This window comes from Eriocheir sinensis, chromosome 56, assembly GCF_024679095.1.
Source record: "Eriocheir sinensis breed Jianghai 21 chromosome 56, ASM2467909v1, whole genome shotgun sequence".
Lineage (NCBI taxonomy): Eukaryota > Metazoa > Arthropoda > Malacostraca > Decapoda > Varunidae > Eriocheir > Eriocheir sinensis.
The window spans coordinates 4,802,205-4,824,293 of NC_066564.1; the positions used below are offsets into that span (position 1 = coordinate 4,802,205).

The window sequence follows — 22,089 nt, forward strand, 5'->3', positions numbered from 1 at the left end:
GCAACGTTAATGAGAGGGAGGAAGAAGGGGGAGGAGGAGGCAGAAGGGGAGGGAAAAGGAGGGAAAGAAGAGGAAGGAGAGGGGAGGAGGGAGAAGGGGAAAGAGAAGGGGGTAGGAGGAGGGAGAAGGATGTAGAGGGGGAGAGAGAAGGGAGGGAAGTAAAAGGAAGAAGAGGAGGAGGGAGAAGGGAGGAGGAAGAAAAGAGGAGAGGAGGAGGGAGGGATGAGGAAGAGGGGGAGAGGAGAAGGGAAAAGGAGTGAGAGGAAGAGGAGGGAGGGAAGGGGGAGAGAAAAAAAGGAGGGAGAGGAGGAAAAGAGAAAGGGAAGAAGGGCATTTGGGGAATCTTGAAAAATAAAGGAATGTTGGAAAGAAAGGAGGAGGAGGAAAAGGAAGAGGAAGAAGAGGAAGAGGACAAAGTGGATGTGGCCTCAATGAAAGGATTCCATTTTTTACACCAGTGGAAGAAACTTAAGGTAAAATAAAAAGGAAAACAAAAAAAAAAAATGGCATCAAACACAGGCCTAAGGCGCCGCGACCTGAAATCAATCCCAAAGTCGTATCAATTACCCGCTGTGGAAGGCTGAAAACACTGATTAGGCCGGACACAGGTGAGGGGGCGACCTGAAACGGAGGTACCTGGCCCTCATTAGCCCCCGCCGCGGCCAGGTGAGGCAGCGTGTGTTTACCGTACTGGTCGGAGGGGTAAAAGGTCTCCCCCTGATCGGTGACCCAGGCCGTGACGGAGACAAAGTCGGCAACGAAGGAGGGAATGGAGCACTTCATGATGGCCGAGTTGCCGCGGATCACATACTCCTTGTTCACGTCCGAGTCGTAGGCTTGGAACACCACTGCACGGACACACGCATACACACACACGCACGTCGCCAGGGGGGAAGGGGGGGGAGAAAGATTTACAGGTTACTCACATATATTCCGAGGGTCAGGGGAGAGGGTTGGGGGGGGGGGCGTCCTACATAATCAAGATCCGATTTTTTTACTATAAGAACAGAAAGACCCCCAAGACATAGCTGGGTCACTTCGGTTTAGTTCGTCGCCCGCACGGAGAGTCTGGAAAGGCGCGGCGTCTGGGCGTGAGGGAGGGAGGACGGGAAGAAGGGAGGGAGAGCTTGCTGTCATTACACGCGTCAGGCTTCCCGGTAAAGCGCTAGGCGGAAGCAATCTAAAGTCTGCGAGATAAATGAACACTCACGAAACCCTGGCAAAAATAGAGACCAGAGATGGATGAGAGCGAACGAAAACACGCTGAAACGATACCCTGGAAAAAATAGAGACCAGGGATGGATGAGAGCGAACGAGAACGCGCTAAAACGATACCCTGGAAAAAATAGACCAGAGATGGATGAGAGCGAACGAGAACGCGCTAAATGCAAACACGGGCGAATCTGAAAGAGAAATAGATCGTGGCAAATATTAGCTCCCGGCAATGCCCCGCCTGACCGACCCTCAAAGCCGGGACGGGAGGAAGAGGAGGAAGGAATAGAGACAGAAGATGAGGGGCGAGTGGATGGAGGAAAGGAATGGAGAGAAAAGAAGGATAAGGATAAGAAGGAGGGAAGAAATTAAGAGACAGGATGAGAGGTGGGTGGAGGGAGGAGAGGGTGGAGAGAGAGCATGGTGAGGGTGGAATGAAAGAAGGAATGGAGAGGGGATGGTGAGGAAGAAAGGAAGGAAGGAAGGAAAGAAGGAAGGAAGGAAGGAAGGAATAGAGAAAGAGAGGATACGAGGCGACAGGAAGAAGGAAAAACGGAGAGAGAATGATGAGAGTAAAAGAAAGGAAGAAGTGAAGAGACAGAGGATAAGATAGGAAGAGAAGTGGAGGAGTTGAAGGGATGCAGGGCGGGTGGAGGGAGGAAGGACTGCAAAGAGAAAGGATGAGAGAAATGGAGGAGTTGAAGGGAAGCGAGGCGGGTGGCGGGTGGAAGGACTGCAAAGAGAAAGGAGGGTCAGAGTGGAAGGATGGGAGAGATGGAGGAGTTGAAGGGATGCGAGGCGGGTGGCGGGGCGCAGGCGTGGTTACCGTAGTGTCCTGACGGGTAGAACACGTCACCGTCACTCGTGGTCCAGGAGGTGACGCTCACGAAGTCGGCGACGAAGGAGGGGATGACGCACTTGAAGATGGCCGAGTTGCCGCGGATCACGTGCTCCTTGTTAACGTCCGTCTCGTACTGCTGGTGCACCACTACACGGGGGGCGGAGGGGGGGGGGATGATAGGGGAGAGGGGGGGACGGACAAGAGGTGGTTATGTACTCTTCTGAAAACTCCCCGTCGCCCCTCACACACGAAGGCTACACTAACTAAATTTAATATCGTGAAAATTCCTTCGTAGCTATGTCAGGATCGCCCTTGGTTAGCTTAATTGCTCTTAATTCTGCCCCTGAGTCCAGATTCTCAGACGTATCGGCGCCTCAGTTCGCCTCTTTGAAAGGTCTCTCGTGGAAGTTGCTTGGCTTTTCATGAACTGTTTTGTGATCCTATAGTGGTAGTGTTACACGGCCTCTCACCCTGGGCTGGAAAATCACCCATGAACACCTGGTTAATCTTGTCTGTGGCCTTGGAGTTTATATTTTTTACAGTAGAGGAAGCATTTCAAGGCCAAAAAAAAAAGGGAGAAAAAAAAAAAGCCCGCTACTCACTGCTCCTACAAAGAGTTAAGAGGAGTGGCCGAAAGATGGGTCAATTTCGGGATGAGAGGCGTCCTGATTTTTATTTTTTACAGTAGAGGAAGCATTTCAAGGGCAAAAAAGGGAGAAAAAAAGCCCGCTACTCACTGCTCCTACAAAGAGTCAAGAGGGGTGGCCGAAAGATGGGTCAATTTCGGGATGAGAGGTGTCCTGATTTTTATTTTTTACAGTAGAGTAAGCATTTCAAGGGCAAAAAAAAATTATAATAAAGCCCGCTACTCACTGCTCCTACAAAGATTCAAGAGGAGTGGCCGAAAGATGGGTCAATTTCGGGATGAGAGGCGTCTGATACCTGATACCTGATAGGCGTAATGGAGGCCCGATACGTTTAAGAAGATGGACCCAGGTCACCGTTGCCAGATTATCGTCCTCAGAACATCGTATTTACCAGCCTCTCACCCATGACTATTGCCAAGAAACACCGATAATTAACCATTTCAACGATAACTATAAATGAAGTCAGTTATTGGGGTGGAGGAGACAGGCTTTGGCTCTGAAATCGGCAAACATAAGAGGCTGAGTAGGACAATCTGGCACCGTTGACCCAGGTAACTGTTCTTAAAGTGTGTTATTAGTACGCCGTCGAGCACCTGCAGAAGAGTCATGTTAGTACTGAAGGATGAAAGGGTTTGGATCACCACAACCTCCCATCGTTGAGTGGTCTCCTGAGTACACCTGCGGAGGGAGAGGGACAGGTGAGGCGGGGGTGTCATGGGCGTCGGCGGCAGTTACCGTGAGCGTCGTGGCCGGAGGGAAGGTAAGTACTGCCGTCGTCGGAGACCCAGGCGGCGACACTGACGAAGTCGGCAACGAAGGAAGGGATGACACACTTGAGGATGGCCGCGTTGCCCTGGATCACGTGCTCGTTGTTCACCTCCGTCTGGTAGAACTGAGGCACCACTGGCCGGGGGGAGGCAAAGGTGAGCACCCACACTCCGAGCCGATTTCACAGTCCAACACAGTGTCTTCGTAACAGCCCGAACCGAACTATAGAATCCCATACAATCCAAAATGGTGAGGTCCTCGATGCCACACTAAATACACAAGACTTTTCCTGTATAGTTTCAGCATATTTGTGAACTTAGATATAATCACCAGACACTATAATAGGAAATTTCGAAGGCTCTGGTACTGGTTTGGGAGCTTACTAACCCGTCATGGGGAACTGTAAAACTGGCCCTCCGACACCATAACCGCCTTCAGCCTGTCCCCAACACCCGGCACACGTGACCAGCCTCCCTCAGCCGCCAGGAGCAATGAGGAGACTGTCACCGCCGTCACCCCGTCGGCTAAAGCGGCTGTGTCTTAAGGAACTAAAGGAGGATGTCGCTCTTCAAAGCCGACAATGTAGGTCGAGTAAAGAAGAGAGTAGGAAGGGAGGGAGGCGGGGGAGGGCAGGAGACTGGCAGCACACAGAGGGTCCAGACATCATCTCCAGAAGGTTCATTTATACCCCCAGGAGCTTGTTCCTATAGGATGAAGAAACACAAGGAGTCCCTACAGAAGACACCGGGGCAGGGGCGGAACTGAGAAGGGAAGCTCACACGCCCGTCCTTGCTGCGCCCGGGGGAGCCCGCCTAGTGTGTCCGCCTCGGCCACACACACACACACACACACACACACACACACACACACATCACGGTCAGTCATCAGAGCCGCCACAACAGCATGCCGGCGCGGCGGCCTTGAGGTGGAAGCCACGCGGATCCCTGATTCATTACACACAATCATCCCCGCTCCCCCGCACCGCTGCTCGCCTGGAATCACGGGCTGGGGGGGAAGGGAGGCGTGATTATTTCCAGCTGTCCATGCGCCGCAGCTGCTACTGTTGCTGCTGCCACTGCTGCCTCGCCCTTGATAACAGCCGGAGCCGCGAAGGACCTGGAAACAAAACCCGGCGGGAACCTGGACACGAAACGCGGCGGGGATGTGACCCTCGACGACCATCGCGCCGGAAATGTTAAATCGATGCGACCAGAGGATGAAGACAGAGCTCGAAACCGCGGCGCAGGAGTGACCTCTGTGGCCGCGCCCTCGCGTTCCCGGCGTGGACGTCCGCGGGGCGCGAAGGACGTGTCGCGGCGATACAGATACACGAGTCGCGGGAGTGAGATGAAGAGGGAGATGTGTTGAGAGGAAGCCGCGGGGAGAGGAACACACGCCTTCCTTACCCTGGCCGTCTATATACGTCCCGTCACGTCGCCCCCCTCCCCCCCCCACACACACTCAGACCCATCACCACACGCGCGGCGGCCGTCACTGGAGGGCCGCCGCCGCACTAATACCACTAATGAACCCACGCACCTCTCAGGAAGCAATCATGTGGCGCAGTAATGGCGGCGTCACGTTACATCAAGAGGAAGGTCGCGCCAGGGAGACGAGGAGGCTCCCTGGCGACACACACACACACACACACACACACACACACAGGGGCCCTCGCAGCCGCCGCCGTCGCCTCTAATCCGGCGTTAAAGCGGCACTGAGTCTCTTAAATGCTGAGGCCACAACGCTTCTTTCTCGCCCCGGCAGAGTCAACAGCGTGAATGTGTGTGTGTGTGTGTGTGTGTGTGTGTGTGTGTGTGTGTGTGTGTGTGTGTGTGTGTGTTTGGCAAGTTAGTGTAGCCTCTCTGGTCTTCGTGTGTGTTGTCCGCCTCACGCCCTGGAGCTATTCGTGAACAGCGTCGAGTTTGAGTTTACGGAGCGCTGGAGTGAGTGACTAGGACGTCCAGGGCGAAGTTGTGATATCCGGGAGGCGGCGGCGGCGGGGTGGGGGGGGTTGGTGAGGGGGCGGACGGAAGGCGCTGCAGCATTCATAGGAAGGTGGAGGTGTAGGGGGGGAAAGGGGAGGAGGATGAAGTTGCTGGTGGTGGTGGTATTGATGGAAGGGTGGAGGTATGACATAAGGGTACAAGAGCAACCACCACCACCACAACCACCATCCTCTACTCTCTCACCTCCACCATCACCACCGTTACCGTTCACAAACACCACCACCCCCACCGCCGCCGCCGCTGTGTTCCCTGTGACCTGTGAGAGTTAATGGGGTGACCCGCGGTGTGACCCTTTCCCAGCGGGGTGTTTTGGCGGTACTGTTGTGCTCTGCCGGGGTGAAAGTGCGCTCAGAGGGTCCCTGTGTGTGTGGGTGTGTGTGTGTGTGCGTAAGACTATCCGACACACACACACACAGACACACACACATAATACCTACAGTGATGGTGGTTTCAGTCCTTCCTTCCTTCCTTTCCAGCATCCTATCCCTTCCTTCCTTCCTTTCCAGCATCCTATCCCTTCCTTCCTTCCTTCATTATCCATCCTGCAAGCCACTGAACACCACCACCACCGCCATCACCACCAGGAACCAGTTAACCACCACCATCACCACCACTATCACCACCACCACCACCATCACAAGAGCAACAAAGAGAAATCAATCACCATCTCAACCGTGAAATCAGAGAACTGGGACTTGTTGCCTCGTCAACTGTCCTGGGATTGATATTGTGGTGTTGCTGTTCTCTTGTTCATCCTGTCCATTGTTATTCTGTTCCCTTGTTCATCCTGCGCTTGTTATACTGTTGCCTTGTTCATCCTGTGCTGGCTATATTCTTGTTTCGTTCATTCTATGCTTGTTATACTAGTGCTTTGTTCATCCTATGCTTGTTATTATGTGTCCTTGTTCATCCTATCCTTGTTATATTGCTTTGTTCATCCTACGTCTATCATTCAGTGTCCTTGTTCATCCTATGCTTGTTATTATGTGTCCTTGTTCATCCTATGCTTGTTATTATGTGTCCTTGTTCATCCTATGCTTGTTATTATGTGTCCTTGTTCATCCTATGCTTGTTATTATGTGTCCTTGTTCATCCTATGCTTGTTATTATGTGTCCTTGTTCATCCTATGCTTGTTATTCTGTGTCCTTGTCCTTCCTATCCTTGTTATTCTTGCTATTATTTTTCTTCCTTCTGTTCACTGTTTCTTTACTTCTTTTACTTTCACTATTTCTTTTGGTGTAATTTTTTTCTTTAACTTCCTTTTCGTTTTTCTTTATTTATTTTGTTTCCCATCACTTAACTTCCCCGAGGTCATGGCGGCGGTGGTGCTTTGGTGAGTTAGTCTGGTTCCTGGCGTGCTCCTGTTGTTTACTGCTGTTATTTTTATTATTATACTGGGTGGTGGTGGTGGAGGAGGTGGTGGTTGTGGTGGAGGTGATGCGGTGTGTCCTTTTGACCTCTCTCTCTCTCTCTCTCTCTCTCTTACACACATACACACAGGGACACACCATCACCACCACCACCACCACCACTATCACCACCACCATCACCACCACTTCTATAGTCTGCTTTTTAACACTTATTGGAGGTTCTCTTAAGATAAAAGTTCTATAATATAACTTAACAATGCAATGCAAGACCAAAAAACTACATCAACACTCTCCCACTGCAAGAATGACCTACGTAAACAGTCTTGCATTCAGCCTCTGAGATACGTAAAAGAACACTGAGAGGGAGCTAAATCACCTTCTAGTATTTTTGGCGACTTGTCTCTCCTCATTACTAGTTTGGCAAGTTCTTGTTTTTATGTCTAACTTTATAACTGAAGAATGTAGTGGGCGTTTAACTTGCAGCCTAACTCTTGGTATCTCTCTCTCCCTTTGCTTCTCCATCAACTAAATTCTATTCTATTTCTGTCAATTTATCTCTTTACTAGTCTGGAAAGTTTCTGTTTATATCTCTAACTTTATGACTGAAGAATGTAGTGGGTGTTTAACTTGCAGCCTAGCTCTTGATATCTCTTTCTCCCTTTATTTCACCATTAACTAAAGCTTATTCTATTTCTGCTTTCTCTCCTTACTAGTCTGGCAAGTTTTTGTTTTAATCTCTAACTTTATGACTGAAGAATGTAGTGGGTGTTTAACTTGCAGCCTAGCTCTTGGTATCTCTCTCTCCCTTTATTTCTCCATCAACTAAATCCTATTCTATTTCTATCAATTTCTCTTTTTACTAGTGTGGAAAGTTTTTGTTTAAATCTCTAACTTTATGACTGAAGAATGTAGTGGGCGTTTAACTTGCAGCCTAGCTCTTGGTATCTCTTTCTCCCTTTATTTCTCCATCAACTAAATCTTATTCTATTTCTGCCAATTTATCTCTTTACTAGTCTGGAAAGTTTCTGTTTATATCTCTAACTTTATGACTGAAGAATGTAGTGGGTGTTTAACTTGCAGCCTAACTCTTGATATCTCTTTCTCCCTTTATTTCTCCATCAACTAAATCTTATTCTATTTCTGCTTTCTCTCCTTACCAGTCTGGCAAGTTTTTGTTTTAATCTCTAACTTTATGACTGAAGAATGTAGTAGGTGTTTAACTTGCAGCCTAGCTCTTGGTATCTCTCTGTCCCTTTATTTCTCCATCAACTAAATCCTATTCTATTTCTGTCAATTTATCTCTTTACTAATCTGGCAAGTTTTTGTTTTAATCTCTAACTTTATGACTGAAGAATGTAGTGGGTGTTTAACTTGCAGCCTAGCTCTTGATATCTCTTTCTCCTTTTATTTCTCCATCAACTAAATCTTATTCTATTTCCGTCAAGTTTTTGTTTATATCTCTAACTTTATGGGAAAAGAATGTAGTGGGTGTTTAACTCTTAACCTAACTCCTTGATATCTCTCGCCCTTTATTTCTCCATCAACTAAATCTCACTCAATTTCTGCCAATTTCTCTCTTTACTAGTCTGGAAGTTTTTGTTTTCATCTTTTACTTCATGGGCAAAAACGTAGTGGGCGTGTAACTCGTAGTCCAAGCCTTGATCTCTCTCCCTTTATCCCTTTCTCTCTCTCTCCATTATTTAAATCTCATTCTATTTTTGCCAACTTCTCTCACTTTACTAGTCTTGAAAGTTTTTGTTTTTCTGTCTTACTTTACAGCAGAAGCAAATAGAGGATAACTTTTGCCTAACGGTCCTTACCCTTGATATATCTCTCCCTTTTTCACTTTATCTCTCCATTACTCTAAAAAAAGCAACGCATAACCTCCTTACTTTAACTCTAATGACCCTAAAAAGCATCACAGAACTACCTTACTTTATCCCTATGTTACCCTAAAAAGCAGAACCTTCTTACCCTATCTCTCCATTACTCTAAAAAGTAACATAGAACCTCCTTACTCTATATCTATATCACCCTTAACAGCAACACATAATCTCCTTACTCAAACTCTAAATTACCCTAAAAAGCAACACTTTCCATTACCCTAAAACCCTACACAGAGAACCTCCAACAAGTGCACAAAAACTCAGACCCTCCGTAACCTAAATTCAGCCACTACATGTCAGCGTCACTCGGCCTCACCTGCGCGCACGTGGACATCTCGGGAGTGGACTGAGCCGTGGGGGTTGGAGGCCTGGCAGCGGTACACCTGGGCATGCACTTCCTGGCGGTAGTCCTTAGCGCGGAAAGGTGGAAACATCAGCGTGCCGTTAGCAAGAACCTGGGGGAGAGGGAGAAGAGATTGTGGTGAGGTGGGTGCTGGTGATGGTGATTGGAGTGTCTGTGATGGGTGGTGAGGGAGTGTTTGGTGTTAATGGTGGTGGTGGTGATTGTGGTTGTGGGTGCGGTGGTGATGGTGGTGATGGTGGAAGTGTAAAGGTCCTGGTTGTGGTGGTAGTCATATTATTATTATTATTATTATTATTATTATTATTATTATTAGTAGTAGTAGTAGTAGTAGTAGTAGTAGTAGAATTATTATTAGTAGTAGAAGTAGTAGTAGTAGTAGTAGTAGTAGTAGTAGTAGTAGTAGTAGTAGTAGAGGTATGTAGGTAGGTAGGCAGATATATATAGATAGATAAATAGATAAAGATATATAGATACAGATAGATAAATAGATAAAGATAGATAGATAAATAGATAGACATAGATATGCAGGTAATAATCGTAGTAACAGAAACAGCAGTAGCAAAATATCTGACCCATTAACTTTATAAACGGTAACAACAACACTAAAACTAAACCAACAAAAAATAACAAACAAAAATAAAACATAACAGCCACCCAACACGACAATAACAAAAACAAAAAGGACCATAAACCAAGCACAGCAAAACGTCCAGGGGAGAAAAAAAGAGCAATAAAGCGTGAAAGAGAGAGAGAGAGAGAGAGAGAGAGAGAGAGAGAGAGAGAGAGAGAGAGAGAGAGAAAACAATGCTACCAAAAAAGAAAAGAAAAATAAACAAAAATAATAAAAAAAACGGAGAACGAGATTTAGGAGGGACATAACACTAAAGGAGATGAGAGAGAGAGAGAGAGAGAGAGAGAGAGAGAGAGAGAGAGAGAGAGAGAGAGAGAGAGAGAGAGAGAAAGCGCATCCGTGTACGTTTCGTCCGTGGGTGTTCGTGCGTGCGTGTGTACATCCGCCGCCCGGGGCATCAAAAACTCAGGTGAGGGAGAGCCGGAAGGAGTGAGGGAGCGAGGCGTTATGAGGCGGGAGTGTTACGGGATGTTATGAGGCAGGAGTCGGCACACCTCACACGCGCGGTGACGGGGAGCGGCGGCGAGCAATCAGCCTCGCTCATCAGTGTGACGCGGCGTGACACAAGGCAATCAGTACAGTGCGCGTGTGCCGCCTCGTCCCCTCCCTCTAAGCCTTTGGGGTGAGCTTGATGGTGGTGGTGGGCCGGCCAGGTTTAACCCTATCCGCTCCGACGTTTTCAAATTTTCGCGCTCATAACACCACAGCATCGTACTCATTTATCTGAACAACGATAACGCTCATGAACACTAAGTACTGGTACCGAATCAATAGTGTAAAACAATAATGAATAATGAGTGAAAAGAAACTAGTGGAAAGTTCATAAAAAAAAGTGTATCGTTTTGATCGAAGTGTCTGAGGAGGGGCCAGATATGTACTCCCTCGGATCGGATACGGTTAAGTTCGAGTCCCGCTCCAGCTGAGGTCTTTCCGCTGGCAAGGAGTGATTACGAGCAAGGGGGATGGAGGGGGGGGGGGGGGGGGGGGGGCGCGGCAGTACCCAGACATCGAGTATAATGAGCTTGATCTAATTGGGAGGGTACTTGCTGGTGATGACGAGTCTAGTTCGTAATCAGGCCTTGGTGAATTACACACACACGATGCTGAGAGACGTGAAGCTCTTCCTCCTCCTCCTCTTCTTCTTCTTCTTCTTCTTCTTTTCCTTCTTCTTTTTCTCGTACTTTTTTCTTCTTCTTCTGCTTCTCCTTTTTCTTCTTCTTCTTCTTCTTCTTCTTCTCCTCCTTTTTCTTCTTCTTCTTCTTCTTCTTCTTTTTCTCATACTTTTTTTTTCTTCTTCTTCTTCTTCTCCTCCTTTTTTTTTTCTTCTTCTTCTTCTCCTTCTTCTTCTTCTTCTTCTTCTTCTTTTTCTCCTTCTTCATCTTCTTTTTTCTTTTTCTTCTTCTGTTGCTGCTTCTGATCTTGCGCTAAATATATCCCAGACTCATAAATAAGAAAAGTCAAGTCCGCTGCCCACTTGAAGCCGAGCAGCCATCACCACCACCACCACCACCACTGAGGGTCATACGTGGGGGGGAGATGAAAGAGGAACGGAAAGGGGGGCGGGGGCAGGGGCGGTGTGTGAGTGGGGGGTCCTCTCTCTCTCTCCCTCTCTCCCTCTCCGCGGGGATCCTTGGAGTAGGTTTTCGTGTCGGGCTGGATTTCAGGTTCGTCACGAGGCTCCTTTGGTCTCCGTCTCTGTCGTATTTAAAAGGCCGTTGCGAGTTTTATTCTAGCGCGCCGACACCTTGAGGGGGGTGGGGGGGGGAGGGGGGCGGAGGCTGGGAAAAGGTCTGTCAGTGTGAGGGAGTAAGGGGGAAAGGAGGGTTAGAGAAGGAGGGGACGGGGGTGCAGGGGAAGGAAGGGGAAGGTGGATGTCATTTGAGGGGGGCGGTGGCGGACTAGCAAAGGGCCTGTGAGTGTTGAATGGAAGGGGGAAGGGGCGAGGGGGGAATGCGGGAGGTGGAGAGGTGAGCCTAGTAACGCTCTCCCCCACCCCTTCACAGTGATGTAACTTAAGGGGGTGGTAACAGAGGATTGGTGAAAGGTCTGAGTGTCGGGGAGGGGGAGGAAGGGAGGAAGGGGAGGTGAGGTAAGCCCAGTGACCCGCCCCTCTGTTACATTGATGTCACGTGTAGCATGGACTGAAGGGAAAGAAACAGCCTAAGGCCTTGACACCTTCTAGATCCTGCTTTGGTAATCGTTATGTCCGTTCGAACCCCACTTAGCATCCAGTCCCCTTCAGCATCGAGTTTTTCTTCTTCTTCTTCTTTTCGTTTAACGTCCTTATTTTCCCTTGTGGGGTTGGACGGGCTATGAGTCTCTCCCACTCTTGATTATATATATACTCTCTCCTCCATCATGTCCTCCATCGACATCGACTAACCCTGAAGTGCAGTATTCTTAAAAATTTCCATACCCAAGTACATATTTGCCAAGGTTTTCATAGTGTTTCCGGATATCTCTATGGGTACTTTAACTTTTATGGCCCTGGTGGTAGTCTGACCTTTACCATGAACCTAAAAAAAACATTCATGAGGGTTTGACTGACTTCCTTTTTAGCCTTTGGAAGTTGTTGATGTGAGGGGTAGAAGCAGCGTTGCCAGATTATCGTATTCACCACATCGTCTTTATTACTTTTAAGCCTCAAACTCTCGTACCTACACAAATAACGATAGAAAATTGAAGTTAGCGCTAAAGCTCCTATTTATTGATGTTTGTTTGTTTGTTTTTGCATTCGTTATTGGTCAGAAACTACGAAAATGCAATGCGATGAGTACGATAATTTGGCAACGCTGGGTAGAAGCCTCTGACTATGCCAATCTGAGCTCCGACAGTCAGTCCACGCCGGCATTGAGGCTTGAGGGTCGTTTTTTAAGACCCCATCGCTTCTCACATCAACTATTTCTAAGGGTCAAGGAGGGCATCAATCGGGTTTTCATGAGTGTTTTTTAAGGTTCATGGCACAGAAGAAGGGTCAAACTACCACCAGGGTCATAAAACTACCCCTGGAAAGGCCTACAGCTCCTACGAAACCCATGTCAAATATGTGAACTTGGGCGACGAAATGTTTTAAAATACGACACTCAGTCACGGGAGAATTGACATATACTACATGCTCCGCGCGAGTGTTGGTAAATTTGCATAATGAACGAGTAAATTCATCAATCGAAACGCATTAACAAGCTTTAACTATATTCCCAGTAAAACCCGACCATTCCCATTAATCAAATCCATTCCAGTTTCAATTTTTTGGTGTTTGGTGTTTCAAGGTTGAGTGAGTAATGATTCTGGTAACTCCGCTCATCACTTTCTTCTGTTTCTTCTTTTTGTCCTGTTCATTGCTTGTGTGCGTAGAATCAATCAGAGTATAAGTATTTTGTGTGTTCTGTCACTTATTGAGGACAAAAGCGCATCACAGTTCCTATACTTGTCCCCATCTCTTTCTTTGTTCCTTCTCTTTTATTCCTTTTGTCCTGCCCAGATGTGTTCGTATTCGTAAAGTCAATCAGTGTCAGTATTTCGCGGTGTTCTTTCCTATAGTGAGGAGTAAGAAGCACCATATTTTCTACATTTGTCCTCTTCTCATTTGTTTCTCCTCTCTCTTACTTCCATTTGTCAGCCCTGAAGTGTTCGCATTTGTAAAGTCAATCAGTGTCAGTATTTCGCGGTGTTCTTTCCTATAGGGAGGAGTAAGAAGCATCATATTTTCTACACTTGTCCTCTCCTCATTTGTTTCTCCTCTCTCTTACTTCCATTTGTCAGCCCTGAAGTGTTCGCATTTGTAAAGTCAATCAGTGTCAGTATTTCGCGGTGTTCTTTCCTATAGGGAGGAGTAAGAAGCATCATATTTTCTACATTTGTCCTCTTCTCATTTGTTTCTCCTCTCTCGTACTTTCTTTGTCCTGTCCAGAAGTGTTCATTTCGTATCATCAATCACAGTGTCAGTATTTTGCGGTGTGCTGTCCTTTATCGAGGAGTAAAAAAAATCGCTATTCCTACACCTTTGCTTATCGTTTTCTTTGTTTCTTCTCTCTTACTTCTTTTGTCCTACCTAGAAAGAAGTGTTCGTATTCGTAAAGGTAATGACGGTGTAAGCATTTTGCGGTGTGCTGTCCTTTATCGAGGAGTAAAAAAACATCAGTATTCCTACACCTATGCTGATCATTTTCTTTGTTTCTTCTATCTTACTCCTTTTGTCCTACCTAGAAAGAAGTGTTTGTATTCGATAAGCAATCAGAGTGTAAGTACTTCATGTGTTCTGTCATTTATGGAGTAAGAAACATCACGATTCCTACACTTATACTCTTCTCGCTTGCTTCCTCTCTTTCACTCTCTTTGTCCTGCCCAGATAGAGAGGTGTTCGCACTCACAACGTCCATCACAGTGTCAGTATTTTGGGTGTGTTCTGTTCTATAATGAAGCGTACAGAGCATCGCAATTTCTACAGTTATGTTCATCTCTTTCTTTGTTTCTTTTCTCTCTTTCACTCTCTTTGTCCTGCCCAGATAGAGAGGTGTTCGCACTCACAACGTCCATCACAGTGTCAGTATTTTGGGTGTGTTCTGTTCTATAATGAGGCGTACAGAGCATCGCAATTTCTACACTTATGCTCATCTCTTTCTTTGTTTCTTTTCTCTCTTACTCCCTTTGTCCTGCCCAGAAGTGTTCGCATCCATAAACTCAATTATAGTGTCAATATTTTAGGTGGTCTGTCTTTTTTTATTGGTGTTTATGAAGCATCACGATCCTCATACTCAGCTCCTCGTCACCTCCTTTGGTTCTCCTCTCCTGTACACACTTCGTCCTGACTTGATGATCGCATTTATTAAGTTATTCCCAGGGTGTTCTGTATGGTACTTTGAATAACATCGATGAGCAGGCAGCATCACAATTCCAACAATTATGCTCATCTTTCTTTGTTCCTTCTCCCTTCGCACTCCCTTCGTCCTGACTTGGTGATCGCATTCATTAAGGTATTCCCAGTATCAGCTTATCAAGGGTGTTCTGGTTGTACCTTAAATAACATCAAAGAGCACACAGCATCACCATTCCGACAACTATGCTCATCTTTCTTTGTTTCTTCTCCCTTCGCACTCCCTTCGTCCTGGCTTGGTGATCGCATTCATTAAGGTATTCCCAGTATCAGCTTATCAAGGGTGTTCTGGTTGTACCTTAAATAACATTGAAGAAAACTATGCTCATTTGTTTCTTTGTTTCTTCTCCCTTCGCACTCACTTCGTCCTGACTTGGTGATCGCATTCATTAAGTTATTCCCAGTATCTGCTTATCAAGGGTGTTCTGTATTGTACCTTAAATAACATCAAAGAGCACACAGCATCACCATTCCGACAACTATGCTCATCTATTTGTTCCTTCTCCCTTCGCACTCCCTTCGTCCTGGCTTGGTGATCGCATTCAATAAGGTATTCCCAGTAACAGCTTATCAAGGGTGTTCTGTATTGTACCTTAAATAACATTGAAGAAAACTATGCTCATTTGTTTCTTTGTTCCTTCTCCCTTCGCACTCACTTCGTCCTGACTTGGTGATCGCATTCATTAAGGTATTCCCAGTATCAGCTTATCAAGGGTGTTCTGGTTGTACCTTAAATAACATCAAAGAGCACACAGCATCACCATTCCGACAACTATCCTCATCTTTCTTTGTTCCTTCTCCCTTCGCACTCCCTTCGTCCTGGGCAATATAGGGTTAAGGTATTCCCAGTATCAGCTTATCAAGGATGTTACGTATTCTACTTTTTCTAACTCCAAAGTATTCGCGGCATCACGATTCCGACAACTATGCTCATCCGTCCCTTTGTTTCTTCTCCCTCGTACTCACTTCGCCCTGTCCTGGTGCTCGCAGTAATGAAGTCAATCCCAACGTCAGCTCATCAAGTGTTCATTACGGGGGAGAGAGAGAGAGAGAGAGAGAGAGAGAGAGAGAGAGAGAGAGAGAGAGAGAGAGAGAGAGAGAGAGAGAGAGAGAGAGAGAGAGAGAGAGAGAGAGAGAGAGAGAGAGAGAGAGAGAGAAAACAATACTACCAAAAAAGAAAAGAAAAAGAAAAAAAATATTAAAAAAACGGAGAACGTGAGATTTAAGACTGACATAACACTAAAGGAGATGAGAGAGAGAGAGAGAGAGAGAGAGAGAGAGAGAGAGAGAGAGAGAGAGAGAGAGAGAGAGAGAGAGAGAGAGAGAAATAAAGGAGGACATCTAAGTACACGCAGCGTCATGCCGTCCTTTGTTCCTTGCCTCTCTATCACTCCCTCGCCCCGTCCCGCCTTGGTGTTTGCAGTAATGAAGTCAGTCAGCAATAGAGTCAGCATATCGGAGGCGCCATGTACAGTATAAAGCATCAGCGTACAGACAGAACCAACACTCCAACAACTCTGCTTCTCTGCCTCCCATTACACCCTCGCTCCCTCCTGCCCAGTCATGAGCGTTCCCAGAATAACACAAAGACAACACTCGGAAACCATTATAGCGATGACATCTTGCCTGACGGATGCTGTGTGTGTGTGTGTGTGTGTGTGTGTGTGTGTGTGTGTGTGTGTGTCTGCGCGCCGTACCCAACCCGTCCAGAGTCAGGTTCTATTAAAGGCCGATTCACACTACACCAGCACGTTAACGACCCGGACCTGCACGGGACTGTCACGGCCGGCAACAGCGTCCTCACACCGTTTCGTAGCAGTACAGTCCTGTCCTTCAGCCCGGACACATCTCACCTGTGCTAACCATGTTCTTCCAGTTGTTGCAATAGTCTTTATGGGACATGTCGAATAGGCAGACATGTTTGTCCACCAGTGAATTGATTTATCTCCATCCATCGCTGAGTTCGCACTGCACAGGTATAATCATCACACGGAGAAGCGGTGCATGAGAAGTCTATACAATGTGCACGATGCTCTTTTGTGGACGGGTGGATTTTGATTGTATACCATTGGCGACTACTCCGTGACTGATTCGACATATATTACCCGAATAGTCCGCTGACGCACGCTATGCTATGCGGGCATGTGGCACGCTACCCAGAAGCCGACCCTGCTCATAGGGTTGCTCCTGTAAGAGACAATCCTGAGTGGAGGAGGCAGGGTTACCAAATTATCGTACTCAGCCACTCAGCACATCGTATATTTCGGTTTTTGACTGACAGCTATAGGAAACAAACACCAACAAGTAACGCTTTTAACGATAACTTCACCTAGAATCGCGTTATCTGTGTGGCTACGAAAGTTTTGGGCCCTGGAACTGATGAATGCGATGTTTTGAGTACGATAATATGGTAACGCTGGGAGGAGGCCAGGAGGCAGCGTTGCCAAATTATCGTACTCATCGCATTGCATTTTCGTAGTTTCTGACCAATAACGAATGCAAAAACAAACAAACAAACATCAATAAATAGGAGCTTTAGCGCTAACTTCAATTTTCTATCGTTATTTGTGTAGGTACGAGAGTTTGAGGCTTAAAAGTAATAAAGACGATGTGGTGAATACGATAATCTGGCAACGCTGCCAGGAGGTTGCCCACAGAGTTCGTGGTTTGAACAAGTCAAGGTGCTCAGAATGATCCGGCATGGAGACTTGCCGTTGTAAGGCGAGCGAGGCGACGCGTCCCCCGGCGTATGCCCCCACTGATTGCTTTATTGATAACCTCTACAGCCCTTGTTGCAGTGAATAAAGATGAAAGACAAGGGTGCGAACATAACGTAAACCAGATAAGCAAGAAAAGATGGCGCCACTATAAACACTTGCCTGCGCCATGACGGGCTGGGGTCGACTACCATCCAGGCCCCTCAAGAAAGCCTACCGGCGCTATAGGCTGACACTTAAATAATAATAATAATAATAATAATAATAATAATAATAATAATAATAATAATAATAATAATAATAATAATCCGGTGAAGCAGTGCGCGGGAAGGCTATACTCGTGCTCTGTGGTGAAGGGATGGCTTTCGATTGGACACTATATAACGCCTCAAGCTCTCACCTGCCTGAATAAGTATTAAGGACAAGGGATTACGACACCAGCTGAGGCGGGAAGCAGTGCGTGGGAGGGACAATACATGATTTTCTCTCGTGGACGGGTGGCATTTGACTGGACACTAGCATAAAGTCTATTGCTCTCGACGACCACAATAAGAAGGACAAGGGATTACGACACCATATGAAGCGGGAAGCAGTGCGTGGGAGGGACAATACATGATTTTCTCGTGGACGGGTGGCATTAGACTGGACACTAGCATAAAGTCTATTGCTCTCGATGACCACAATAAGAAGGACAAGGGATTACGACACCAGATGAGGCGGGAAGCAGTGCGTGGGAGGGACAATACATGATTTTCTCTCGTGGACGGGTGGCATTTGACTGGACACTAGCATAAAGTCTATTGCTCTCGACGACCAGAATAAGAAGGACAAGGGATTACGACACCATATGAGGCGGTAAGCAGTGCGTGGGAGGGACAATACATGATGTTCTCGTGGACGGGTGGCATTTGACTGGACACTAGCATAAAGTCTATTGCTCTCGACGACCAGAATAAGAAGGACAAGGGATTACGACACCAGCTGAGGCGGTAAGCAGTGCGTGGGAGGGACAATACATGATGTTCTCGTGGACGGATGGCATTTGACTGGACGCTGGCATAAAGTCTATTGCTCTCGATGACCACAATAAGAAGGACAAGGGATTACGACACCATATGAAGCGGGAAGCAGTGCGTGGGAGGGACAATACATGATTTTTTTCTCGTGGACGGGTGGCATTTGACTGGACACTAGCATAAAGTCTATTGCTCTCGACGACCAGAATAAGAAGGACAAGGGATTACGACACCATATGAGGCGGGAAGCAGTGCGTGGGAGGGACTACGAGTATACATGACTTTCCCTTGTGGACGGATGGCATCAGACTGGACACTGGCATAAAGTCAATTGCTCTCGACGCCCGGAATAAATATTAAGGACAAGGGATTACGACACCATATGAGGCAGAAAACGGAGCGTGGGAAGGGTATACAAGGTGCTCTTTTGTGGACAGTTGGCTCTTGATTGGAGAGGAGCATAAAGTCTATTCCTCCCGACGCCTAGAATAAGTATGAAGGGCTTACAACACCAGCTGGGAAGGAGACCAGTGCGTGGGAGGGACTATACAGGGCGCTCTCTTGTTTGTTGGCGCTAGAACATGACGTCTGAAGCCCGCGACGCGTTTAGTGATCAGGAAGATAAGAGGAAGAAATGGAAGAAGAGGAAAGTGAGTGATTCATGGAAAAGAGAGGAAAAAATGGAAGGAAAAGTAATGTTGGGTATGTTTTTTTTTTCTTCTTTTACTTACAAGCATACATTAGCCTGGGACGTATTTAGTGATCACGAAGAAAAGAGGAAGAAATGGAAGAAGAGGAAAGTGAGTGATTCATGGAAAAGAGGAAAAAATGGAAGGAAAAGTAATGTTGGGTATGTTTTTTTTTCTTCTTTTACTTACAAACATACATTAGCCTGGGACATATTTAGTGATCGCGAAGAAAAGAGGAAGAAATGGAAGAAGAGGAAAGTGAGTGATTCATGGAAAAGAGGAAAAAATGGAAGGAAAAGTAATGTTGGGTATGTTTTTTTTTCTTTTTCTTACAAACATACATTAGCCTGGGACGTATTTAGTGGTCACGAAGAAAAGAGGAAGAAATGGAAGAAGAGGAAAGTGAGTGATTCATGGAAAAGAAGAAAAAATGGAAGGAAAAGTAATGTTGGGTATGTTTTTTTTTCTTCTTTTACTTACAAGCATACATTAGCCTGGGACATATTTAGTGATCACGAAGAAAAAGAGGAAGAAGTGAAAGAGGAAGAAATAGAAGAAGAGGAAAGAGAGTGATTCATGGAAAAGAAAGAGGAAAAAAATGAAAGAAAATGTAATGAATGTTTTTTTTCTAACAAGCATACATTGGAATGGGACGTATTTAGCAATCACGAAGAAAAAGAGGAAGAAGAAAGCAAGTGAAGCATTATGAAGAACAAGGAAAAAATGAGTTGCAAATGTTCCTTCTTCCTTAATATTAACATTCCCACACTCTTTTCTGGGTAAGACTCGTTTTGTTACTCCTGAGTCCTACGGAAGGAAAACCAGGAAACGGAGACTCCTTGGAAACGGGACCGTCAGAGTTAAGCCCCGTTCACACTGTGCCGAATCTGGGCCACGACAACCCGGCGACTCGGTGTACACGAGGTCTTGGGTGTGAAATGTTGATGTGAATCGGTCGCACATGGTCGGAGAGAAGTCTAGAAACGATCGCTGGATTCTGATTCGGCACAGTGTGAAGGGGGCTTAAAAGTCGGTGCGTTGTCGTGGCCCAGAGTCGGCAGTGTGAACGGGCTTCTTTTTTTATTTATTTATTTATTTATTTATTTATTTATTTTTTTTCCCCGCCCATTGCGCCGGTACGCTTGCTTGAGGGGCCTGGATGGTATTCGGCCCCAGCCCGTCATGGCGCAGGCAAGTGTTTATAGTGGCGCCTTTTGCAAGACTTCACTAGCAACTCAAACACATCTAACAAACGCTAACATCAAAGAACGCAAACACTAACACTACATCCTCTTCATCCTTCCTAACTTACCCTTCGGAATCCTAGAACACACCAGACCCGATACATGCAGACTCATCCATAGTACTCTTACATGGGAGACAAACCTCGTACAGCTCTTCTTCAGTACCAAAACAAGGAACAAAAGCTAACACAACACCCCTTATAACCCTTCCTAACTCTCCCTTCAAAATCCTAGAACAACACAACACAGTCTCCCCCTTTCTCCCATACAAACCCTATGTAGCTCCTTTTCTAATACTCCAATACTGTTACAAAGATCATAAGAAATATAAAGTAGTAACACAACACCCCTTATAACCCTTCCTAACTCTCCCTTCAAAATCCTAGAACAACACAACACAGTCTCTCCCTTTCTCCCATACAAACCCTATGTAGCTCCTTTTATATTACTCCAATGCTGTTACTCGATCAAAGAATACAAGAAATACAAACAGTAACACTACACCCCTTATAACCGTTCCTAACTCTCCCTTCAAAATCCTAGAACAACACAACACAGTCTCTCCCTTTCTCCCATACAAACCCTATGCAGCTCCTTTTATATTACTCCAATGCTGTTACTCGATCAAAGAATACAAGAAATACAAACACTAACACTATCCCTTCTTAACACTTCCTAACTCTCCTTCAGAATCCTAGAACACATGACAACCCGTAAATGCAGTCACCCACAGTATACCCTTACATGTGGGACAACCCTTATACAGCTCCACCTCATTAAAAGCTAACAATACACCCCCTTAAAACCCTCTATAACTCACCCTTCGGAGTCCGGGAACATCACCGATAGCATTGCCGTCTTCAGCGCGCACCCACACCACGGAGGGTTTGGGGTGGCCGCGCACGGAACAGTGGATGTTGGCGCCAGTCGAGTTGCTGAAGTCCACGCGGTTGTCCGGTTCTTCCACGATGACAGGGCCGCTCTCACTGCACATCACTGCGGAAGAAGGGAGAGGGAAGGTTAGGTTAGGTTAGGCGGTTTCATAGGGGCTTGAAGGAGAGAGGGAGAAGGTTAGGATAGGCTGTGTACGATTTGTGTGGCATGTTATGGAAGGTTAGGTTAGGTTAAGGGTGTTTGTAGGGGCTTGATGGAGAGGGAGGGAGGGAAGGTTAGGTTAGGTTAGGCGTGTTCACAGGTGCTTGAAGGATAGAGGGGGAGAGTTAGGTAAGGCTGTGAATGATTTGTGTGGCATGGGAAAGTAGGGGTAGTACCGTATGTTATGTTATGTAAAGGAGAGGGAGGGAGGGAAGATTAGGTTAGGTTAGGTTAGGTTAGGGGTGTTTGTGGGTGCTTCAAACAGAGGGAAGGTTAGGTTAGGTTTGTTCGTGGGTGCTTGAACGGGAGACAGAGCAAGTGAGGTTAAGTTAGGTTAGGAGTGTTTGTGGATGCTTGAAAGAGAGAGAGGGAAGGTTAGGTTAGGTTAAGTGTGTTCCTGCATGCTTGAATGGGAAACAGAGGGACGGTTAGGGAAAGGTGGCGTTGGGATAGGCTTGGCGTGTTCGTGGGACTGAGGGACGAGGGACAGAGGGAAAGTTAGGTTAGGTTAGGTTAGGGGTGTTTGTGGGTGCTTGAACGAGGGACAAAGGGAAAGTTAGGTTAGGTTAGGTTAGGGGTGTTTGTGGGTGCTTGAACGAGGGACAAAGGGAAAGTTAGGTTAGGTTAGGTTAGGGGTGTTTGCCGGTGCTTCAAAGAGAGGGAAGGTAAGGTTAGGTGTTCGTGGATGCTTCAAGGAGACAAATAGAAGGTTAGGTTAGGTTAGTTTAG

At 46.5% G+C, this 22,089-nt stretch overlaps 1 protein-coding gene across 50 annotated transcripts in view; it reads right to left on the minus strand.

Annotated features, from left to right (window-relative positions):
- The window catches only part of LOC126984177 (cell adhesion molecule Dscam2-like), a 236,353-nt gene extending 215,058 nt beyond the window's left edge, over positions 1-21,295 (minus strand). For 27 of the 50 annotated variants that reach the window (XM_050837617.1, XM_050837618.1, XM_050837632.1 and 24 more), the window contains exons 1-3: positions 21,086-21,295; positions 9,048-9,186; positions 3,436-3,603 (exon numbers count right to left, since the gene is read on the minus strand). In XM_050837617.1, the coding sequence (XP_050693574.1) occupies positions 3,436-3,603; positions 9,048-9,186; positions 21,086-21,259 (481 nt within the window). In that variant the 5' untranslated portion in view covers positions 21,260-21,295. Of the gene's footprint in view, positions 1-686; positions 849-2,038; positions 2,201-3,435; positions 3,604-9,047; positions 9,187-21,085 lie in introns of all 50 variants that reach the window. The other 23 variants (XM_050837600.1, XM_050837610.1, XM_050837604.1 and 20 more) reach the window with 3 other exon arrangements.
- Positions 21,296-22,089: the final 794 nt, after the last annotated feature.